At 42.4% G+C, this 22,512-nt stretch overlaps 1 protein-coding gene across 1 annotated transcript in view; it reads right to left on the minus strand.

Moving 5' to 3' along the window:
• Positions 1-21,795, minus strand: part of CRYL1 (crystallin lambda 1) — an 88,547-nt gene extending 66,752 nt beyond the window's left edge. Inside the window, exons 1-3 of the mRNA XM_074985257.1 lie at positions 21,652-21,795; positions 18,735-18,842; positions 2,745-2,871 (exon numbers count right to left, since the gene is read on the minus strand). Coding sequence (XP_074841358.1) covers positions 2,745-2,871; positions 18,735-18,842; positions 21,652-21,692 — 276 coding nt within the window. The 5' untranslated portion in view covers positions 21,693-21,795. The remainder of the gene's footprint in view (positions 1-2,744; positions 2,872-18,734; positions 18,843-21,651) is intronic.
• Between the last annotated feature and the right edge of the window lie 717 nt (positions 21,796-22,512).

Here is a 22,512-nt window from a genome sequence, read left to right on the forward strand (position 1 = left end):
CACACTGTACCCTTCATTTTTGGCCCCCCATCCCAGAGCCTTGAGGGTCCCACAAAATGTACTAGCCCTGACCCCCATAGGCTCTGGGCTGGTGTGCAAGAGATATGAGGGTACCACGTCAGTGTTTTTTTTTTTTAATTTTGCATCTCCCTTGCGCGGCCCCTGACTGATCTTTCTATGGGTCAGTGGCACCTATCCCAAAAGAGGTTCTCCATCCCTGTGTTAAGTGATCAGAGTGCAGACTCACCCAAACACTGCCTGCACTTTGTCAGCCTACCTGCCACTGGTTCTGGGAGATTATTCTCACACTTTGAAAAGAAAAGGTGATGGGCAACTCCAAATAATGGGTGGGCCACATGAGTAGCCCTCCTTCATTTCATCCTCCAGCAGATTGGGGTTCCGCCTGCAGCCCCACAGCACCCCTTGTGTGTCCACCTCCTCCACATGCCTCTCACAAAATGAGGTACCAGAGCTCTGGCACTTACCTGCTCCTCCCCCTCTCTCCCAGCACCCTCAGAGCACCACGATGTGCTTGACTCACACTCTGTCCCTGCCCCTCCCTCCCAGAACTGGTATAAAATATGAATACTGGTGACATGCGGCAGGGACTGGACAGGGGCCAGCAGCAATCACAATGGAAAATGCTGGGTTCTGATTGGCACTAAGTGGTGGAGCCTTGGGCAGAAAGGGTGGGGATGAAGGGCTTGCTTTCCCAATCCATGGGGTCAATCACCATCCATGAGAAATGTCCAGGACTCAATGGGGAGGGGAAACAATTAGAGAAAATGTGGAAATAGCAGAAGTCCTAACTTCTTTTTTTTCTCCAGTTTTCACCAAAAAGCTTAGTAGTGATTGTACATCCCACAAAAGCTTATCATCATCATCGATAATAACCATGGGCTCAGTGCCCGTTGGTGTCTGATGCCTCTCTCACTATTTCCCTCCATCTTTCCCTATCCAGTGCAGAGTGGCTTAGTTTCTGTAGACTAGCTCCGCACCAATCTACTACATCATCTACCCATTCTCTGTGCGGTCTGCCTCTCCTATTCAAACTATCCATTATGTCGAATACCAGGGTCTTGATTTTTCGTTCGTCATTCATTCTGCAAATATGTCCAAATAATTGTAGCTTCCGTTTTATAATCTTCTGCAGCAGGTTCTCTTTCGGCTGTATCTTCCTGTATAATTCCTCATCGGTGACCTTCTTCATCCATCCTGTTCTCAGATTCTTTCTATAACAACTCCTTTCGAACGCCAATATTCTTTTTTTTTTTAATCTTTCGTTATCACCCATGTCTCACATCTGTACAACATGCTGCTGAATACACACGTTTTCAAGACACCCAGATTAATTCTTAAGCTAATTGCTTTGCTTTTCCAGACTTTAGCCATCGCCTTCAAACTCGCTCTTGCTTTCGCTATTCTGGTCGCTATTTCCTTCTCACAGTCTAGATCATATGTTATGTTGCTCCCCAGATATGTGAGCTTCTCTATATTTTCTAGTTCAATACCATTGACACTGACCTTCCCTCCTATTTCCTTATCTCCAAATACCATTGTTTTTGTTTTATTATGCTGAAATATATCTGTTAGTATTTAACATACCACAGGACTCCTGGTTGATTTTGCTGAAACAGACAAACAAGGCTGTCCCTCTGAAACTTCCCACAGAAATTTATTCTGAAAAAATCCTTTCATTTTGATTCTAAAAGTTCTCAACTTTTTGTGAAACATGGAAATTTCAGGAGGTTTCTCTCTCACCTTTGTCCATCAAATGTAAAAATAGAGATTGACTGAATGAAAAGAGAAAAATTACCCAATGTATAAAAAGTTAATTCCACTGATTCATTACAACATTGAAATTCTTGACTGAATACTGGGAAAAATATATCTGTAACTAACTTGCAGTACGAGGACTAAGGGCCAAACTCACAAGTGACATAAATGACAGAAAGTGGGCTGGAAAATGTAAGAATAGTAGTATGACTGATAATGTTTGATATTCTGAGGCTTAAATTCAGCCATGTAGTAAAACCATTGCCTTTTAAGTCAATGGGAACTGCATCCATGAACAAAAGCCTGAGTTAGACAAGGCTGCAAATATATGTTAGAATGTATTGGAGGTGTATACCTTGTTTTTACAGTATATCCGCCTGGTGACATCTGTTCCTGCACTGTGGCCCCTTATAATGTTCTGTATATAAAAATTTACTCATTATGAACACCTACTGAATTTGCAATTACATCTGTTTGCCACTTTTTCCTGTTTTTAAAATCCTGAGGACAGGGGCACAGAATACGAGACACAAAGTCCTTAGTTTGGCCACTTTTTACAAAGCTGTGTACAGCAAAGGGTGCAGTCCACTTACAAAACAAAAGGAATAAAATGGGCTAATGCAGAGATTCTTGACTTCTAGCAGAAAGTGAGTAAGATTATTCAAATAATTCTTCTCTTTTAGCCCACTAATATAAGGTAACATTTGATTATAAACGATCAAACTTTGCAAATGGGTTATAACAAGTGCTTAGCTAGCAAACATTATGAGGACTCACAAAAAGTCAATTAGCTGCATGACAATTTTTCTTCAAACAAAACTGAGTTAAGTAGATAAATGAAGAAATAAGTATGTTTAAGGTTTACTAATTTGTTGTTTATTCACACAACTTGCCCCCCAGCCAAACAACATGAAACATTGGAGGTATATAACCTTTGTTTGCTAGAAATGGTAAAGTCCTCAACTCACCTGAATGAACATAGCACCCTCTATTGCTGTCTTTAAGTCCTCACAGCCACTAATCAGAGAGAACTGCTTCTCAGCAGTGAGGGGTCCTTTCAGCATTCCTGACTTCTCCAGCTCCTTCATTTCTTTGCTAGTGAAAACACAGAATATTCAAATAAATTTATACATTATATCACACATTCATTTTACAATTGCAACCACTTCTAGCCATTTTTTGAAAATTGAAGATATTTCTTAGAAATCTTAAATGTATTTTTGTTATTTTGCAATGCCACTTTATGAGTTTGAGAAGTTTAAGTGAACTTGTATCAGTTAATCCTTCCCAGCTGGAGGAGAGAAAAGAGATAAGGAGAACACAAGTAAAATCACTGGGGAGAAAATGGTAAAAGGTACATGACACCTAGACACAGGTTTTTATTATCCTACTTATGTTCTCCTAAATGTGACTCTAGGATCATTCTTAGGTCAAACAAATTGTAAATAATCAAACACTGTGATTTTGCACCACTGAAATCAATGAGAGTTTTAATATTGTAAATGTAAATGGACTATGCCTTTACTGTGATTGCCCTGGTCGTAAGAGCAAGGGTCAACAAATCATTAATCCGAAAATAGGTCTTATCACGGAGTTCTATGCAGGAACGCTTAACAGAAATACATAAACAGTTTGTATTTTAGCATAGATCAATTTCTACAGAAAGAGGGAACACACTCATGTTGCATTAAGGAGCTGTAGACTATCAAGCACCATTTTATGAAGGTGCAACTCTGTTCTGTTTTAAATGCAGTATTTCATGGCTTTATAAACACATAGTTAACTATGGTTTATTTTAGAACTTAGTAAATGGTCATAGTCCGAAAAGAGGGTATTTTCTATTTGTCCTTTGCTTTCTTAGCGAAAATAATTGTTAGAGGAATCTGCTACTCTCATGTTACTTAGAAATACTTTTTGTGTTCTAAAATAAGGGTTTTGTGGGCTACTTCCTCTATGTTATCCCTTATTTACCTTGTCTAGATCAATTATTTTGTCCTCCTGATCTCTTTTAAAGATTAATCTCTATTATAATATTTGTCGCATATTAGACATCCTCAATCCAGAGGAAGGGTACCTCTGGGAGGGTGGCAGGCAGAACTCTGCACTCCCAAAACGGACAGAGCCTCAGGCGTACAGGACCTGCCTGGGTATGCTACAAATTAACACATCTAGGAATAAAGAATGAAAGCAATTTAGGGTCCTGTGACACTAAAAAGGATTTAAGTGTTGTAGTAGACAAACAACTCAACATAAAATGCCATCAAAACAAAAAGCAGTCAAGTAGCACTTTAAATATTAGCAAAATAATTTATCAGGTGAGCTTTTGTGGGACAGACCCACTTCCTCAGACCATAGCCATAACAGAACAGACTCAATATTTAAGGCACAGAGAACCAAAAACAGCGATCAAGGAGGACAAATCAGAAAAAAATGATCAAGGTGAGCAAATCAGAGTGGAGGGGGGGGGGGGGAAGGTCAAGAATTAGATTAAGCCAAGTATGCAGACGAGCCCCTATGGTGACTCAGAGAATTCCCATCCCAGTTCAAACCACGTGTTAATGTGCTGAATTTGAATATAAAAGCCAACTCAGCTATTTCTCTTTGAATAACCTGGTAAAAGTTTTTTTTTCCAGTAACACACATACTCTTAAGTCTTTAACAGAATGCCTCACTCCATTAAAATGTTGACTAACTGGTTTGTGGATCTGGAGTGTTTTGATGTCTGTTTTGTGCCCATTAACCCTTTGTCTAAGGGAGTTAGAAGTCTGTCCAATATACAAAGCATCTGGGCATTGTTGGCACGATGGCATAAAATGCCAGTGTGATGATGTGGGAAGTAGGGCTAATGCGATCCTTGACTATATAAACTGGGCCAGGGGATAAGAACAGGGAGGTATACCACACCCGTAACCTTTGTAATGCAAGACTGTATGCAGTTATAGTGCTCGTATTTTTTAAAACACTGAAAAATTGGAGGAGCAGGGAAAAACCACCTGAGAGATTTGAGGGCTAGAGAAAATGCTTTATAGCTTAGAATATGCAAGATGTCTGCATGTATTCTGCTCATCATTTTTAAAATAATGTTTTTCCTATTGACTTTAGCCTTTTCTTTAAATAGAGTTTAAATATTTTTGTAAGTAAGCGTGGGTAAGTTTTACTGGACCAGGAATCAACAGCATCAATGCAAAATAAACAAAGCGTCAGTGACAATGATCATTAGCTTCCAAACTAAGAAGTGGAACCCCGGTGTACAGTCAGATACTTCATTCCTACCCTTTCTTGAGCATCTGTACATGGGAGAAAAAAAAATCCAATAGCTCACTTTTTTGTTAGGGGAATGAGACCAGAAATTTGAACAAAAAAAAAAAAAAAAGAACAAAATTTCTGGGGGTGGAGGTTTGGCTTGTAACACCCTGCGGCTGGCTCCATAAACAGCATTAAAATGCACACATTAGCGTATGTGCATTTTTAACCTTCTGATGAGAGTCCAGCACAAGCATGACAAAATGGAAATTACTGACCTGTAACTGGAGATTTCTCAAGATGTGTTGTTGCTATTGATGTTCCACAAGTAGGCATGCATGGGCTCCATGCAGCTAACACCAAAGGCTGGTGAAAGTAATGACTGTTGGTCTGTGCATGTGCAATTGTTCTCCTCATGCCCCAAACCAAGGGCACAAAAGGCAGAGCAGACTGACACCTTCCCAGTCCCTTCTTTTACTTCAAATGAGATGGAACCCAAAGCAGAGGGGAAGGAGGGCTGGTAAAGAGTATGTAAGGGTTGGGGGTAGAAATGTTTCCAAGGAAGACTGGGGCAATCGTAGAAGAGATTGTGGAGAGGGCAGAGTGAAAGTATCCTCAGGTTATGTAAAGTTTTCACTCCCTCACAGATTCTGAGTTCCTGACATGGGAATCAATGAAGCTGGGGTGTTGAATGGCCTTGGTACTCAAAGGATCCCATAACGGAGAGTACTGCAATTGTCAAATGGGGGTCCAGCATGAAGTTTCCAGAAGGGTGCAGTGTATGCTGATCTTTTTGTCTGTGGACAGTGCCAGAAGCAACACTGTTGGATCTTCCTTTGATCTCTTCCTTCTTGTACAGAACGTGCATGCCTAGTTCCTCAGGACCTGAGCTCAAGGACTCACCTGATTTTGGACAAGTTGGGGAAGGAATCCTTTCCTTAGAGGCAGATATGAATAAGGATTTGTTCTTAAGCTATGGTCAGGTCTAAATCTCTAATGAGAGGGTTTCTTAGGCTTAAGTGTTTTCCCCTCTACTCTGGCACTTATGCTCAGAAAAGCACTGCTCAGTGTCTATACACAGGGATCTCCCCGGCCTTGATCCAACTGGGGCCTCATGGCCTGATCCACGAGATGCTCCTGTACCTCACCCCAGACTCAGGAGTGGGGGAGCCAAAGGTGCTGCACTTGCTGGCAATGCGAGTCTCCACAAAGTAGTAAAGGCAATGTTAGCACTTGTCACTGATGGAGAAAGAATAGGTGCAAGAGACGCAGTTCTTAAATCCAGCACTGCTGGCACAGGCCTCCGCAGGGTCAAGTTCCCCCAGGTGAGAGACTAAACTAACTATAAAAATAGAAAGTCTAAACTTAACAAAACCTATTTACAATATGGATTAACTGGAGAGGAAGATCACAGTGGGCGCAAGTATTCTGACTCAGGCCAAACAGAGGAAGGACAGGACCGGAGAGAGATCAGTCCACACCACCCATTACGCCCTTGAGTCGGAGCACATGGACAGCAACTGGACACTACTTGCTGTACATTTACAGCCTTAGGTACATGAAGCATGTGTACCCATACATATAGGCACAAGTGATGACTTCCCCTCTAACTTGGGGGCAGGGGTGCTAATCCACCACCTCAGTCCCAGCCCCTACTCCACCCTCTCCCCCAAGTATCCGCCTGCCTCTTCCCACCCCAAGTCTCGCCCCCCTCCTTCCAACATGCACAACCCCCACCCTACCTCTTCCCATCCTACTGCCACAGCATGCCCTGTCCTTACTCCTCCAACTCCTTCCCAGAGTGTCCTGCACACTGCAGAACAGCTGCTTTGCAATGGGAGGCACTGGAGAAGGAGGCGGAGGAGTTGATTAGTGGGGCTGCCAGCAGGTGATGAGCACACGCTTATTTTTCTCTGTGGGGCTGCAGCCGCAGAGTTCCCATGGAGCCAGTGCCTATGCATACGGGAACCAGCACAAAAAGAATCAGACCTTCTCTGCTGAAACTTAGAGCTGGTTGGAAATTCTGATAGAATGTTTTCCTGCTGGAGAATACTGATTTACTGAGATAAAAAAAGTTTCACAGAGACTCGGCTCCTCTTCAGCCCTCCAGGTTCCTTCTCAAACACTGCTCTGTGCACATGGAACACCATTCCTGAACTAACCCATTAGGCCACAGCTCGCCAATTAACAGTGACTAACAAGAGATCAGAGTTAACTGGTATTTATTAAAATCATTCTAATTATTCAAATACATCTAAAGGTATACACAGTTACCTTAATTAATAATGCAAAATCATTACTGTCACTTTTTTTCCCCTCTTCTTTTGTATCGTTTTAAATACTTACTTGTGTCTTGTTTTAAATTGTTAGCTCCTTGGATCGTGGGCAGTGTCTTTCAAGACTGGAATTGCTTGTTAGTGGGAAAGGAAGACAAAATTTTTATGACCTTTCTAATTCCTTATTTTAGTTTTAAGTAGTTTGTAATGCACTGGTATGCTTACATAGTCTTGCACACCAATGACCTCTGCTGGTCAGAGCATTAATTCTACTTATAGACTCACTAAGGCTAAGTCTATACTAGGAAAATAAATTGATTTCAGATATGTAAGTCTAGCTATGGCATTTGCATAGCTAGAATCGATGTACTGGAAGCAACTTATTTCCCTTGTGAAGGCCTAGCCTCTCACATCGACCTCCCTTACTCCACGCGACAGCCAGAAGTACAGGGGTTGACTGAGGACCCCAGACAGATTTTGCTGCATCTTCACCAGATGTGGAAAAATCGATCTTCTGCTTAGTATGGACAAGCCCCTAGATTTACTGATTTTAAAAGACAGATTAGACCATGATGATCACTCAGTCTGACTTTCCCAATAACACAAGTCAGATAACTTTGTCTGGGAATTTCTGCCTCAAGTCCATCACTTCTTTCAGTTATTGCATACACCTTTTAGAAAGACATTCCATCTCTATTTAAAGACTTCAAAAGCTGGAAAGTCCACTGCACCTTTTGGTAAATTACTCTATTAGTTAATAACCCTCAAGGTTAAAAATGCATCTTATGTATAGCTTGCATTTGTCTTACTTTGGTTTCCAACAATTGCTTCTTGTTATGCCTTTTTCTGCTAGATTAAAGAGCTCTCTATCACCAGAAATCTTCTCCTAAAGCAGGTACTTACAGGCAATAATGAAATCACCTCTTAACCTTTTTCTTGGATGAACTAAATCAACTGAGTTTCCTTAGTCCTCCATTCCAAGATTGAAGGAAGTCTGAACACGTACCATTCTGTAGCTCTTTTCTGAATAATTGCCTATGTAAGGAATGTGCCAGCAAGAACTCAATGCTGCTGAAGGCTGGGAGGAATGTGTCTCCCAGAGATCATCTGCATGAGAATGTAAAAGTGTGCATATGTGATACCTTGCAAACAAAGTCTGATGGGTAGCAAGGAAGCAATGAGGTTTTATGTACTGTAAACACGTTGGTGTAAAATCACAATTTATGCTAACACAGTATAAGAATTGTGAAATCTCACCAATGCTCCAAGTCATTGTGGGGGACAGGGCAGTCGACATAACTGCATAAGACATGGATTGCACAGGGCTCCCTGGTTTAAAGCATTGTAAAGCAGATGGGGAGGGATATGGGTTGAACCAGCTTGCTGAGTGCCTTGGCCATATAGCCATAAACCTGGTTTGACTAGCCCTCCCCACCCGTTAAAAGATAGAGCTGGATACTAGTGTTTTTATAAGACTCCACTTTGGTAGATACCAAGAGCTGAAATCACAGGGTTTTGCCTCAGGCCAGACCCATAGCAGATAGATAGATGGACAGTGCAACTGGTAGGTGGCCGGTAGGAGGAGCAGCGGATGGCCAGATGAGGGAATGCATCAGTTTGAGGTGTCAGTGCCTGCATGGATTGGACCAAGTTGTAAGTGTGGCATTTGAATTGTGGGGTGCAGAGAAAGTTGGGCACGTGGATTGGCTGTTTACAATATTGGACTGGTGAGTCTGAGAGGCCAAGGTCATTGCTCAATGCATTTGAGCTGGGACAGTTACTTGAGGATTGCTTATGAATTCTGTGTGTAATAATTTTCCCAAGCTTATGCTAATTGACTTTTCTGCCTCTTTTATTAAAAGTCCTTTTCTACACTCAGACTCTGTGCTTGTGAGTGGGGAAGCATTGCCTCTCCAAGGCGCCCATGCGTATGTGTTGTTCCCAGGATACTGGGTGGGGGCTTGAGCCAGTTCTGTGTGAGATGGATGAAAAGGAACCCCTAGATGTTGAACCCATCCCTGGTTGCTGCCAATTCCTTCCAGAAGAAGGGTTACACCAATTTTTTCATATCCTTTTCAAAAGGTGATACAGTACAAACTCAGAATTATGAGCTCTAGAATGGAGGCCATCTGTAACTCTGAAATATATGTGAAGCCGAACAAAATATTATGACTGTTCCTTCAAAAGTTAACAACTGAACATTGACTTAATACAGCTTTGAAACTCAGCTATGCTGAAGAAAAAAGCTGCTTTCCCTTTCTTCTAGTAATTTATGTTTAACATAGCACTACATATATATATTTAGATTTTTTTGGTCTTTGCTGCTGCCTTATGATGTACTTCAGGTTCCAAATGAGGTGTGTGGTTGACTGGACAGTTTATAATGCCTGTATTCATAACTCTGAGATTCTACAGCATTAAAACTGACAGAGAATTTCAGTAATGGTCTCACTGACATCATAAACTCATTGGTAACATCATCTCTCTCCCCTAATTGATATTATTTGTTTATACACTGACAGACTGCATTAACATTCTATCTATAGCATCACACTATGCGTTCATATTCAAGTAGTTATCAACCATGACTGCCAAGTCCTTTCCAGTACCACTGCATTCCAAGGTACAATCCCATTTCTTTTACACACACACATTACCTGTAGTTAAACTGGTGTCATTTATTTATAAACCTAATGTCATAAAATGCTGTACGCAAGGTTAAAACCAATGCAAGCTCCACCACTTCACAGAAGTGGACCTGCTCAACTAAACAGGTTCAAAAGTTGTACTTTAGTTAAACCATTTGTGAGCATCCTCTGGATTTAGACCACACTTAAGGGTTATGGAGATACACATCTCCTAAAACTGGAAGGGACCTCAGGAGGTCATCTAGTCCAGTTCCCTGCCCTCTGGGCAGGACCAAGCACCATCCCTAACACCTATTTACCCCAATCCCTAAATTGCCTCCTCAAGGATTGAACTCACAAGCCCAGGTTTAGCAGGCCAATGCTCAAACCACTGACCTATCCCTCCCCCTCTACTGAGTGAATCCTGCCATTTAGAAGCAGAGAACTCACTGCACTGCTATGTACTACATTTAAAGGAAAAGTCTCAGAGCCAAAATTTTGCTCCCTATCATTTTTTAAATACGGAAAAGGAGGGATCATCTCTGTGATGCCTCAATTAATTTGGGGTTCGAGCAACACAGTTTTTACTAACTATATTACTGTAGCATCTAGAGACCTCCACCATGATCAAGGCCTACTTTTTTTAAATAATGTATAAATACAATCAGAGGTGACTAGTGCAGAGAGTCCAGGGGGACACTGGCCATGGGCCCCTGCCCCACTCCCTTCCTGCCCACGCTTCTCTGCCTATACCCCACCTGCCTCTTCCTGCAGAAGCTCCACACTACTTCTAGTGGGTGCAGGGGCAGTCCATCCTCCCTTGGCGTCGGGCCCTCTCCAAGCAGCACAGTCTGAGAGCAATGTGAGCTAGGAAGCTCACGCTGCTCTTACGCTGCGCCACTGAAGGGGAGAAGTGGAACTGCCCCTGTACCTACCAGAAGTGGCATGGTGCTGAGAGTGAGCATGGGGGAGAGGCCGATGCTGAGGGGTGTATCCATGTAACTCTCCCCTGCACCCCCACGCACTGCCTCTGGGGACAATCCCAGACACAAAGAGATTTCAATCAAAACAAACAAGAAAGCGAAGGATTAGAGAGTAACAGATGCGCAAAGAGGTGAAGTAACTTGCCTAAGGTCACAAGTCAGTCAGTGGAAGGGATGGGAACAGAATTGTGGTCTCATACCATATTTACTAGAGCATACTGCCTACATACACTATGACCATTGCCACTAATTATTAATAATTATCTGTTTACATCTTCAAAGTTCCATCAAACTATTTTATCCTCACAGCCTCCCATGTAAAGCTGATTATGACATATTATTTTTCTCCATTTTAGAGGTGGACAAACTCAAGCAAAGAAGTTGGTAACTTGGCAAAGGCATTAGGAATGATATATTCATCCCATGTTTACCTACTCTCCTTCAGCTTCAACTAGACAAAGCAAAAAGAGATTCCTTAGATACCGTCACCTTTCAGGTGAGGAACAAAAAAAACCCCTCCTGTTCAAACAGTGTGTGTTACAAAGGATTAAGAAATCGGATATATCTTTCTGTACTTTCCCACGATTATTTCGTATTTTCAACCACTCTCAGAGAGACAAAAATATTTGAGCGTTGCAAAATCCACTGTATCACCACATCTGGAATTCTGTGGCTGATTAATATTCACCTTGCCAACTTACCTTATTAAATTAATGTAACTTCTGACTTTACTTTCTCTACCTTGATTGGCTGTTTGTGCCAAATCTCTCCCTTCACTTCTCTCACCGATTTGTATCTAATGTTCAGTCCACACCTGCCCCTCCTACTCCCCTTCTCTCCTACCCTGTGCCACACAGCTCCTTTCCCTTCAACATTCCCTCTCTTTGCTTTTCTTTCCATTTGGCTTACCTCCTCATAAATAAATTCACACCTGCAAAAAACTGTGGAACTAACATAACTTTGTAGTCATTATACACAGGAGACCCTTGCTATTTGTGATTTTGCATATTTGCAGACATCTCCTGTCCCCAAACCCTTCCTGCAACCACCTTGTCCTTACATTCCAGAACTGACCAACGGACTCTCCGGCCTCTTCTGTTCAATGGCTGCAAGGGCCCATCCTAGACCTCTTGACTGCAAAAGGGAGCAGGAGTTTCCTAAGACAGGCACCCAAATGTGTGTCTGTTGCAAGGGAAGAGTTTGGATGTTATACAAAAGAAGAGGGCCCATTGTTCAAAAGAGTTGTATGGATAGCTGTTTTTAAAAGAAAGAAAGAGTAACAAATAAAGCTAGGATGAGAAGTGATTGTAATGGGAAAAATATACCTACAGAGACCAAGGTCCCTACCCAAAGCTCACATTTTAAAGTGCTACAAGACAGTACTAAATAATGCAGAACAATGAGTAAGAGTGTGATTTACAACCTGGATTCTTCCCACATATGAGTTTTCAGAAGTTTTTTTGAAGAAGGACCTTACTCTATGATTCTTCGTAAACAAAACATTAAGTGTGGACAACATGGTGTTGAGATTTGACATGATTACAACTCAGAAGCTGGTATTTCCCATCTATTCCTTCCAGTTGCGACTCAGATAGCAAAGGTATATAAATGGATGGTTGGCATAAACAGCAGCACTAACAAGACACTGAGATTAAGCTATGAGTTTGGGACAGGCAGATCTGATGAAGTTGTCTTCTGGAATAGTATATTGTGAGAGACAATGGCAGACCCACACACAGGGGCAGGGCGGAGTACATTCACACTCCTCCTACCCATGGGCCACTCTACCTCTTCCCTGCTCTGCCCCCACCCTCACTCTTGGCCCCCTCCAAGTCCAGCCTTACTGGGGATTACCTGGAGCAGGAGCCGGGCAGCTGGAGGTAGCAGCAGCAGCAGCAGAGGATTGCCTTCTCATGACCTCCCCAGCACGCATCATGCAGGGCTTCGTTGTGCTCTCCCAGTCTGCTGAGCTCCACTTCTCCACCCCCTGCCCCCAGTAAATCTTCCTCCTCCAGCAGATGAGCAGGTTGGCTCTGGCTGCGTGAGCAGCCCCTCCCCTATGCCAGCTGCCAGACTATGTGCAAGTGATGTGACACATGCACCGTCCACTGTTGCTGCCGCACAATGCGGCAACCACTTCACCACTGGACTACAAGCCTTCCCATGCTGCATGTGGCCAAGGCAAGAAAGCCTCAGGCTGCACAACATGGCCAAGGCATCTGCCGCTGGACCAGAGCTCAGGCACAGGGGATATCCCGTTCAGCATGATGCCCAGGTAAAAGATGTGCTTCAAGCCATGTGCTAAGTGGCCACCTTCATGCTGCTTTTGCCCTCTCCCCATTTTGTTTTTTGATTACTTGTGATTCTGCTGGTTCCAACTCTGTTTGAATTTCTCCTTCTGTTGCTTCTGCTTCTTCATCTTCCGCACCTTCTGCTGCTTCTCCTGCTGTTGAATCTGAGGGTCTCAGGGTCTCAGTGCTGGAGCTTTGAGTGGGTGGGTGGGAAATAAGGCTGGAATATTCTGGAATACCGTTTTTCACTGACAGTATTATAGCAAAATCCCAGAAGGTAATTTCTTGAAAACCTTTATTACTGTATTATGGCTGGAGGGGAGGCAGGCTTGGCTGGAGATCTGGTGGGGGGGGTAGGGAGGGAGTTGGTCCACATTTACAAAAAAAGGACTCCCCAGCAGAAATTCCTATGTACCAACATGTATGGGATATAATATCCTGCGGCTGTATGGAGGAAGGGAGATGGATGGACTATGCTAACTTCCAAAAATCCACAGCCTTGTGATTGAGGGCATCCTGCTCCCATATCTGAGGAGAGTGGGTGGCTAGCAAATCTGTTGGCTTAAGCAAGGCTATGCACAAGATTTCTCTAAACCTGGTAAATCAAACAGGTAGGTGCAGAATACATTAAAAAGAATTAAAAAATACTGATGAATTCATATACACATCAAAAGAAACTAAGGCCAGAATTTTAAAGAAGACAGATGCCTAGAGAGTTTGATCCATTTTCATCCAGGAGCCTATTTTCAAAGGCATTCAACTCCTTCATCTGCCATTAACTTCAACTATATTTATGAGTGCTCAGCACTACTGAAAATCAGGACACTTATTTAGCTTTCTAAATATTGCTTCAGAAACCTAACTTTAGGTTTAAAGCTTCTGGTCTTCATATAATGATAAACTGGTTCTCCCTTTCTGACTGGGAAGCTACCACAAGCCCCAAGAGAGACTGGAATTCAATACGTTGCTGGTGCTATGACTAGTTACTTCCAGATTCAAACACTTAGGTAATTTGTTTACTGCAGTATTTCAAAAGCAGTTTTTGTTTCGATGTGTACATGAAATGCATGAGCAAAGAAATAACTTTCAGATAAGCTTACTCAGGACCACTTCAAAAAGTGATAAAATTCCAGGGGTATCTCAGAGAGATCTCTATTTATTTGAAGAATGAGAGAGAAATGGGGGAAGGTTAAAAAAAGACAAAACACCCTATTTTGAGATATAGACAGTGTTTGTGTCTATTTACTGCCAATAACTTACATAGTTAGGAGGGTAAAGATTACGACCCAGTGTTTTACCACTCATGAGTCTGTAAGAGTCTGTTGCATTGAATTTAGACTTTGGAATTCTCTTTTAAAATTTAACTGAATATACATAGAATTGTGTTTTACTAATATAAAACAAATGTCACCTACTCTTGTCTCAGCATTTCTAAGTGTAAGCTGAGGTGCTATATTGTAAGTGGCATCCTTAAAAATACACGCCATGACACATGGGTAAAAGCCAGCCCTAACCCAGCTACAATCAGAACACCTTGTTAGTTTTGGGAAGAATAAAAACTGACCACAAAGTTTCTTAGTTTCTCTCTTCTTCCCAGTAATGGACCTTACATTATTTTTCCTTATAAGTTAATATTGATGTGGAACAAAATTTGCTCCAGAAAACATGAATCAGTGACCTTAGGGAAAATACTTCCCAGTTAGTGGTACGTTCCTACTTAGATCTCATGATATAGGCAAAGGTCATCCTTTTAAGATGAGTCTTCACCTTATTTGTATAGTCAAGAAAGGCACGGTGGGGTGCAATACTTTATTGCAATACTTTTAATATATAAACATTTTAAAGAACAGAATATGAAGCCATATCCATGTAAAGTCCTTTTGCAATCTGACCTCCCATTAGTGTATATAGAAGAGGTGACCAAACTGTGACTTGTGAGCCACATCTGTTTCTTTTACTGTGACAGTGTAGTTTGCATGGCCCCCTTCCCATTCACTGCCTACGAAACAGGGTTGGGGGCTTGGGACCTCTGTCTTGCAGTAGCATGCTGAGGTAGGAGTTTCTGTCCAGCAGGGAAGAAGATGAGGACTTCAGCCCAAACAGAAGCTCTGAGCTCCAACACCTCACACGTGTGCTTTAGCTCTTGAACTTCTGAAGATTGTCATATGTGGCTCAGAGGGCAGGTAAATGTGGCCACCCCTGGTATAAAGCTTTCTTCTTCCATATTCATAAGCAAATGCAATATTCATGGGTTCTGTGCTTACTCTCAGAAATAGGTTATTTACCTGTTCTTCTAACATGGTACCAACTGTCCTCAGAGAGTACTGTATTCATAAACCAAAGGGACTGCTACTTGCAGGAAAGAAGTTTAATGGCAAAAAAGTTACACACTTTACACAACAGGGTGCACTATTCCGGAACAGAGATCATGAGAATTTAGCTATTGTTACAATGCAGAATTCTTAAGTAACTTATCCATTCAACTAAGGTGGTCTAGGCTGCCCTAATATAGTGAATTCTTGATGAGAGTGCTATTGCTTTTAACTATAGCTGGATGTATGTCACTTTCAGAGTATGACCTTCCCCCTTTCCCCTCTCATTTCTTCTGTCAGGGCTCTTACTGCTGTCTGCCAATAACAATTAACTAGACAGAAAACTAGGTCTCCTTTATGCCTTAATCATTCCTGTTTCCTTATCTTACACTGGAGTGCAGCATAAGTGTGCCATGTTTTTACACCTCCATATTTCCAGTCTTGCCAAAGTGGTCCTAAATTTCATTATTTCATGTTATTTTCTAGCACTTTATTAGTCTTGCCCCAGGGCATGCTTTGAATTTTCATTACTGACATTATCATGGAGGCAGAATTATCGATAGTCTAGTTCCACTTGAATTTCCTCTCCAGTCTCAGCACTATGCATGATGGAATTATTTCAGTCTGTATAACAGATGCATACATGGTAATTAACAATGTGTAAGACTTGCATAAAACCTGAAACACTTGCTTAAAATCTGCAAACCATTACTCTGAATTTTCATTTTATAAACAAGGTTTACATCCATAAAAAAATGAACACAAGTTTTATTCCATTTTGGTGCACAAGGAACTTAGCATCTGCAATCATTTATTATTTTTAATCATTTTCTCTTGCTAAAAGAGGTGATCTGCAATTTTTTTTGTATACTGAAATGTCTTATGGTTTCAAACAGTTGCATACAATAAACTCAGGGTATGTGAATCATACAACAATAAAAATTTGACATAAAAGTTAATTATAGTGGAACAAAATTCGTTTTTTTTTTCCAGTTCCAAAGGTGTGTAACATGATAGATACACCGACCACTTCCCCAATTTTCTTTTAGAGAAAACCAATAATGACAAATTCACAAATGAGTAATGGTCAATTTTTTTTGTGGGAGAGACAGTAGTATCAGCACATGGATTCAAGAACATGATGTAAAATCATCATTTGTACTTGTCTTCCACCGTGTATTTCAGCTCCTTTAACAGGACTCAGCATCATAGCAGTGGTTTGGAGTGGGAATTATAGAAGTCTGTTATAAAAAGCAGCATTTTAAGAGAGTTTTCAGGCTAATGTGAGTTTTAACTATCAATATAATTTTTTATTATCAAAACATCAGTTAATGTAACTCCTCAATCTGTTCTTACGCATATAAATATTGAATGATTTTCAGAAAACCATTTAAAAAAATCTACAGTAAACTCTTCGATACCTGGCATCCACAGGACCAGGAGGTTACAGAATAATCAAATATTCTGGATAATAAAGAATACTCATGTTGGGTGGGAGAGAAGAGGAGCCTACGGGCTGCACTCACACACAGCATGCAGGGACACAGAGCAGCACTGAGTGGGCTCCTCCCCATACCCAGGGGCCGGACATTGCTCATGCTCTGTACACAAACCCCAGAGGCAGTGCCAGTTACTCAAATACCAGTTAAACATGAGTTTACTGATACTTTACTAGAAGTACAGTGAGTTTCACAAATTAATTCTTCAATAGAATTGAATTAAGCGTCTTGATTCATATTGCTGTTGATTTCAGAGTGCCTTTTGAGTTACACATGAAGGAAGAGACTAGTTGGAAACAGCCAACTAGTCTATCTCCTTCTACGCTTCTCTTTTCTGAGCTAACAGTGCTTCTGTGAAATATGGACCCACCAAAGCCATTGGGAGTTTTGCCAGTTTTTTTACATATCTTTTCTTAGAATACATCTACACTCAAAAAACATACATCTGCTACTGCCTCTTGAGGACATGGACTAGCCACAGTGACAAGAGAACCCCTCACATTGCTGTAGTATGTCTCTACACTACACTCAAGTGTTACAGTGGCAGTTATGGTTAACCAATGAGGTCTGGAACAGCCCCTGCCCATGACACTCCACCCCTGCCGGGCCTGGCACAGGTGAGCCCTCATCTGCATTGGGCCCAGCCCAAAAGCGCTATGGACAAGGGTACTCCAGCCTGGCCAGAACAACTCTGGACTGCAGGGGTCCAGGAGCCACCACAGGTGGAGGCTCTCCAGCTGGGCCTGAGCAGCCCCCATCTGTGGTGGGAAGGACCACTTCACCCAGGCTGGATCAGCTGTTCCACGCCCCAGTTAACCTGTTAAATTTAATATCCAAGTGGTTAACTAATTGAATGGGACTTTACATCCTTATCTGAAACAACCTTTTGGGATTCATATTCCTCCTCCCAGAAACCAGCTGGCTCTCCTTGTTCACATTCCATCCACTGGACTCAATGGCTTAGCCTACATATCACACTGAGAAAGGATGTAGTATGTGATTCTCCCACCACTTGGGGGTAAGAGCCATTTAGGTCTAACTTTGGCAGACAAAGTGGAGAAGGGAGAAAACCCTCTTTCTCTCTCATATATGATCATTTAAAAGAGCTAGACTCTGACTAGCCCTAAGATGGCTCACACTTCTTTATAACACACCCACATTTTAATTAACAATACCTGAATCATTAGTAAAACTTGCTACCTTTCCAGTCATCCCTTCCGCCAGGTTGTTATAGATACAGAACACTGAACCCAGTACAGCCATGATCAGTGAGGAACACAACCAGTAACATCTTTCCATATGGAAAACTGGATATTTATTTAGACTCTGCTTTCTTTTCATTCAAAACCCTATGTGTGAATATGTTTTCAGATTACCACTGTAGAGTGGTACCAAATTCTCTCACTCCATTCCTTAATTATGAAATCACCAACTTTACAAAATAAGAGGTTAAGCTCCATATCTATCCCCAAGGACTTCAAGGTAGTAATTTTCAAAGTCCCTAAATGATTTTACAGCACAATTCTACTGAATGTAACAGTACTTACATTGCTAAGTCACTTAAGCTCTTTTGAAAATTACAACCCAGTAAGTTCCCTTTAGATTCCCTTTTTTTTAAAAAAAGGGATTGTGGTCAGAATATTTTCACAACAGTAAATGTCAGACCTGAATAGCGAATTATGTTGCCGCACAAGCATGTTTCAGTTGGAAAAAGTCAGGTGACCTACCTAATGTATTCCAGAGCGCTTGTTATCTGCTGTTGCACAACATCATAAAGTTTCACTCTGAAACCTCCACCAGCAAACAGCATGGCCCAGCTGCGACCAATGAGTCCGCTGAAAAGGAAATAAATAAAAGTGTGTGTGTAACTACATAGTTCACCTCATTGAAAGGATTTTTTATTTAAATGAGCCTTAACTTTTGCTATCTGGGAAAAATGAGCACTGAATGCAACAAATTGCAATACAGCCTCTAATTGGCTGAACACCAGTATAATTACACAAATAGCCACCTGCTGCTGCACAGCCAGCAAAGGGTATTTTGTGGCAGAGTTGGGGAGAATTAGAGAAGAAGACGGAAAAATTAAGGCTGGAAGAGAAGAGGATGGAAAGCAGCACAATAATTAGTGGTTTTGATTTTTTAAGCTGTTAAAATAAGCTTTTGGTGTGTCAAGCCACTGAAGACACAGTACTTTGTTCTGGGCTACACCTCCCGGACAGAGCAAATCAGGAGGTACAACAAGGGATGAAAAAAGGGGATAATATAGCATCTTTGCAATCCCTGAATTCTGGACTCACTCCTAACAAGAGTTAGAGCAGCCTACAGATGGACTCCCATGCTGAGTCATGCGACCATGCTGTAGTCTGTGCACAAGAGCTCAGTCAATAATCTTTGCAGAAGTCATGTCACAGCTTGTACCGTGCATGGTACTAATAACAAAGAAAAAGCACCATGATAGTTCATATTTCCATAGCATCTGTTCTCCCAGGATTTTAAAGCTACTGACAAGTATTAATAAATTAAGCTTCTCAATATCTATTATTCCCCTTTTACAAACAGGGACACTAAAGTACAGAGTGGATAAATCAATTGACCAATTTTACACATCAAATTTAACAAAGCCAAGAACAGAAACCAGATTTTCTTCAAGTCAAAGTCAAATATTACACCAGGCTTCCTCTCTTGTTAGAGCGGAATTGCGCTTATATTTTCCTTTGAAGTGTATGAGTGCCACAGACATGAAAAGGTTCAGTCCATAAAAAGCCACATGACCACAAGTGAAGGAGAATAGGGGGAATGAACAAGAGAACAAGCAACAGGGAAAAAGAGAAAGACCAAAGAGAACAGAAGACCGGAAACATGTTGCTCCACCTTTCAGTTAAAAACAAAACAGGAAACTTTTCTTGAAAACAGAAGGAAACTATTGAAGTAATTGGGAAAAAAAAGACAGAATTTGACTTTGTGTTAAATGTTGCTGAGCTCACTCAAAACTGTTCTCTCCTCTTTCCCTGAAAAAAGAAACAGGATTCCATTTTAAAAGAAAAAAGTTAACTAGCAGTTTATTGAACCCATGCAGATATGGGATTAAAACTTTGTAGCCACTGTGGCCTCCCTAGATCATGGTTATTATTTTATTTTTAAATGAAATATTTGTCAAGTGCTTTTTAAACTGTTATAAACTTCTTACTGTTTTGCACTTTCAATAATCCATATAAAAGTGAAATTAATATATTCTGTGTCTTGATCCCAAGAAAGGAGCTAAGTTTTGGCACACTTTTAAAACTCTGCATTCCATACTTTGAGTAACACACTCCGAATACATGGTTCTTGTACAATGTCAAAAAAAAAAATCATGTAGGAGGGACTCAGGATTTGGCCTGAGTCTCTGGTAGGCAGAGTGTGCTCACCTCTCACAACATTTCCGCACTTAGTCTTAGATGGTCTATACCATGTGGTTGCACTATAAATTATGTACAGAGAGGACAAGACTTGTGATCTTCTGCCTACCAATGGCAAAGGAGGGGTAACTAAGCATGACCACTATTAGTCTGGTCAGTGTCATATGACACCATAACTACAGGTGCCTGAAAATTTAACTCACACTTCAAATGGTCCTCAAGCACATGGCAGAGTACTTAAGCCAGTCAGTAGAAGGTGTATGTTTACAGTTGCTACTCAGAACCATCGATAAACCTGAAAACACTGGGAAAGGCTATTTTTTAAAATAGAAAAAACCTGACCAGGCTTACCACAAAAACAAATTGCAATGAGACTTCTATTAATGTCTCAGTCCCAAAACACTGCATTACTTCATGCCTTGCCACAAATAATCACCACAGATACAGTATCATAAGTTCCTCTGCATGCTTTATGATCATTACATAAACCAGCACACAACTCGATGCACCCACACATAAGGTAAACGAATACACACTGGACTGTACTTCACAATAAATAAATATGGAAAAAAATGAGCAAACGCTCACAGAGTCACAAAAAGATGTAACAAAAGAGACTTCACACTGCAGCACAATGGGACCCTGTGGAAAACATTATATCAGCCACGGAGTGAAACAGGGCTCCAGAAAAAACAAGCAGGCCTGTAATACCTTAAAGACTAATAAATGTATTTATTAGGTTTCAGATTTTGAGCAGATAAAAAGAATCCAGAGTTTATATGGGGGAGGGGAATAAGGAGGAAAAAAGAGGAGAGGTCAGCTGTCATTAATAGGATCAGTGGAGGAAGTAAATAAAGTTAAGCCAGATGGTTGGAGCACCAGAGAATAGTTTTAAAGTTGACACCACTTGTACTACTTGTAATTCTCACAGCTGGACAAGTTGTGTGTGTACAGACAGATAAAACTGGAGCCCTAGAGAGATATATGGGCTGCACTCAGTTAACTCCTGGTTGCAAGAGGGGTGGTTACAGCAACAACAACCAGCTCAAAAGGTCGCACCTGCCCCCACGGGCAGCACACAGGCACCAAGGGGAATCAGTACCAGCAGCCCTCAGTCCAGGGCTGAGATTTCCCTGTGCGGGAGGAGGTGGAACGCTCAAGCCCTTCGCACTTGCCCGTGGCAATGGCCCCCTGGCTCTCCGCGCGGCCCCCGCCGGCCGTCAGACAAGAGCCCGCTGGGGTTTACCTGCCAATCACCACAATCGGCCCCGCCTGGGCAGGCTCCATGTCCTGCAGGGACCCCCGCCGCAGCAGGAGAGGCGCTAGAGCTGCGGGAGTGGGACGCGCCACAGGAGCAGGAACCTCCCTGGTCAGCCTCCTGCTTAGGGACCCTCTCACCTCATCCCGTGCTGCATGTCACAGCCTCCCTGATTGGCTCCCAGTACAAACGTTCCGATTGGCTCCCCGAAGGGGCCCATAGCCGCGGCTCCTATAGAGTCCCAGCGGTGAGGTGCTTCTTTTACCCGGCGGGCAGAGGGGCGGGCAGGCGCGCTCGACAAATAGTTCACCCGTCAACTCGTCATTGACGACCGTTAGGAGAGTGATTCTCTTCCTGGCTCATTGCGAGAACGACGGGGGGAGGGTGGAATTTGGAGGGAGTCTCCAGCAAGGTTCTACCTGTGGGGACTATCCAGAGGCCCCTCACCACAGCCCCTTCCTCCTTATCAACCCCCCTCCCCATAAACCTCATTCCTATCTCCCCTGTCCCCAAACTCCTCCCCAAAGCTCCCCCCCCCCCACAAGTGCCTCCTCTCTCCTGCTTGCCCTTGGCCTTCACTGCAGCTAAGCGTGGTGGTGCCTCTTCTCTGCTCCCACCCTTCCATGGGCAGGAGGGTGCACTGGAAACATCCCCAGGGCAGGGGGCAGACAGCAGCCACAGGAGGTCGCCTCTCCCCCACTCACCATATGAAACTCTGCTGGGGCATCCTGGCCTACTGAGCCCCGCTTCTCTGTGAGCAACTGGAGGCCCCCGAGACACTCACAGAGAAGCAGGGCTCAGCAGGCTGGGAGGCCGCAGGAGAGCACAGCATGGGGTGTGGGAGAGGCA

The sequence above is a fragment of the Carettochelys insculpta genome, chromosome 1, assembly GCF_033958435.1.
Source record: "Carettochelys insculpta isolate YL-2023 chromosome 1, ASM3395843v1, whole genome shotgun sequence".
NCBI classification, from domain to species: domain Eukaryota; kingdom Metazoa; phylum Chordata; order Testudines; family Carettochelyidae; genus Carettochelys; species Carettochelys insculpta.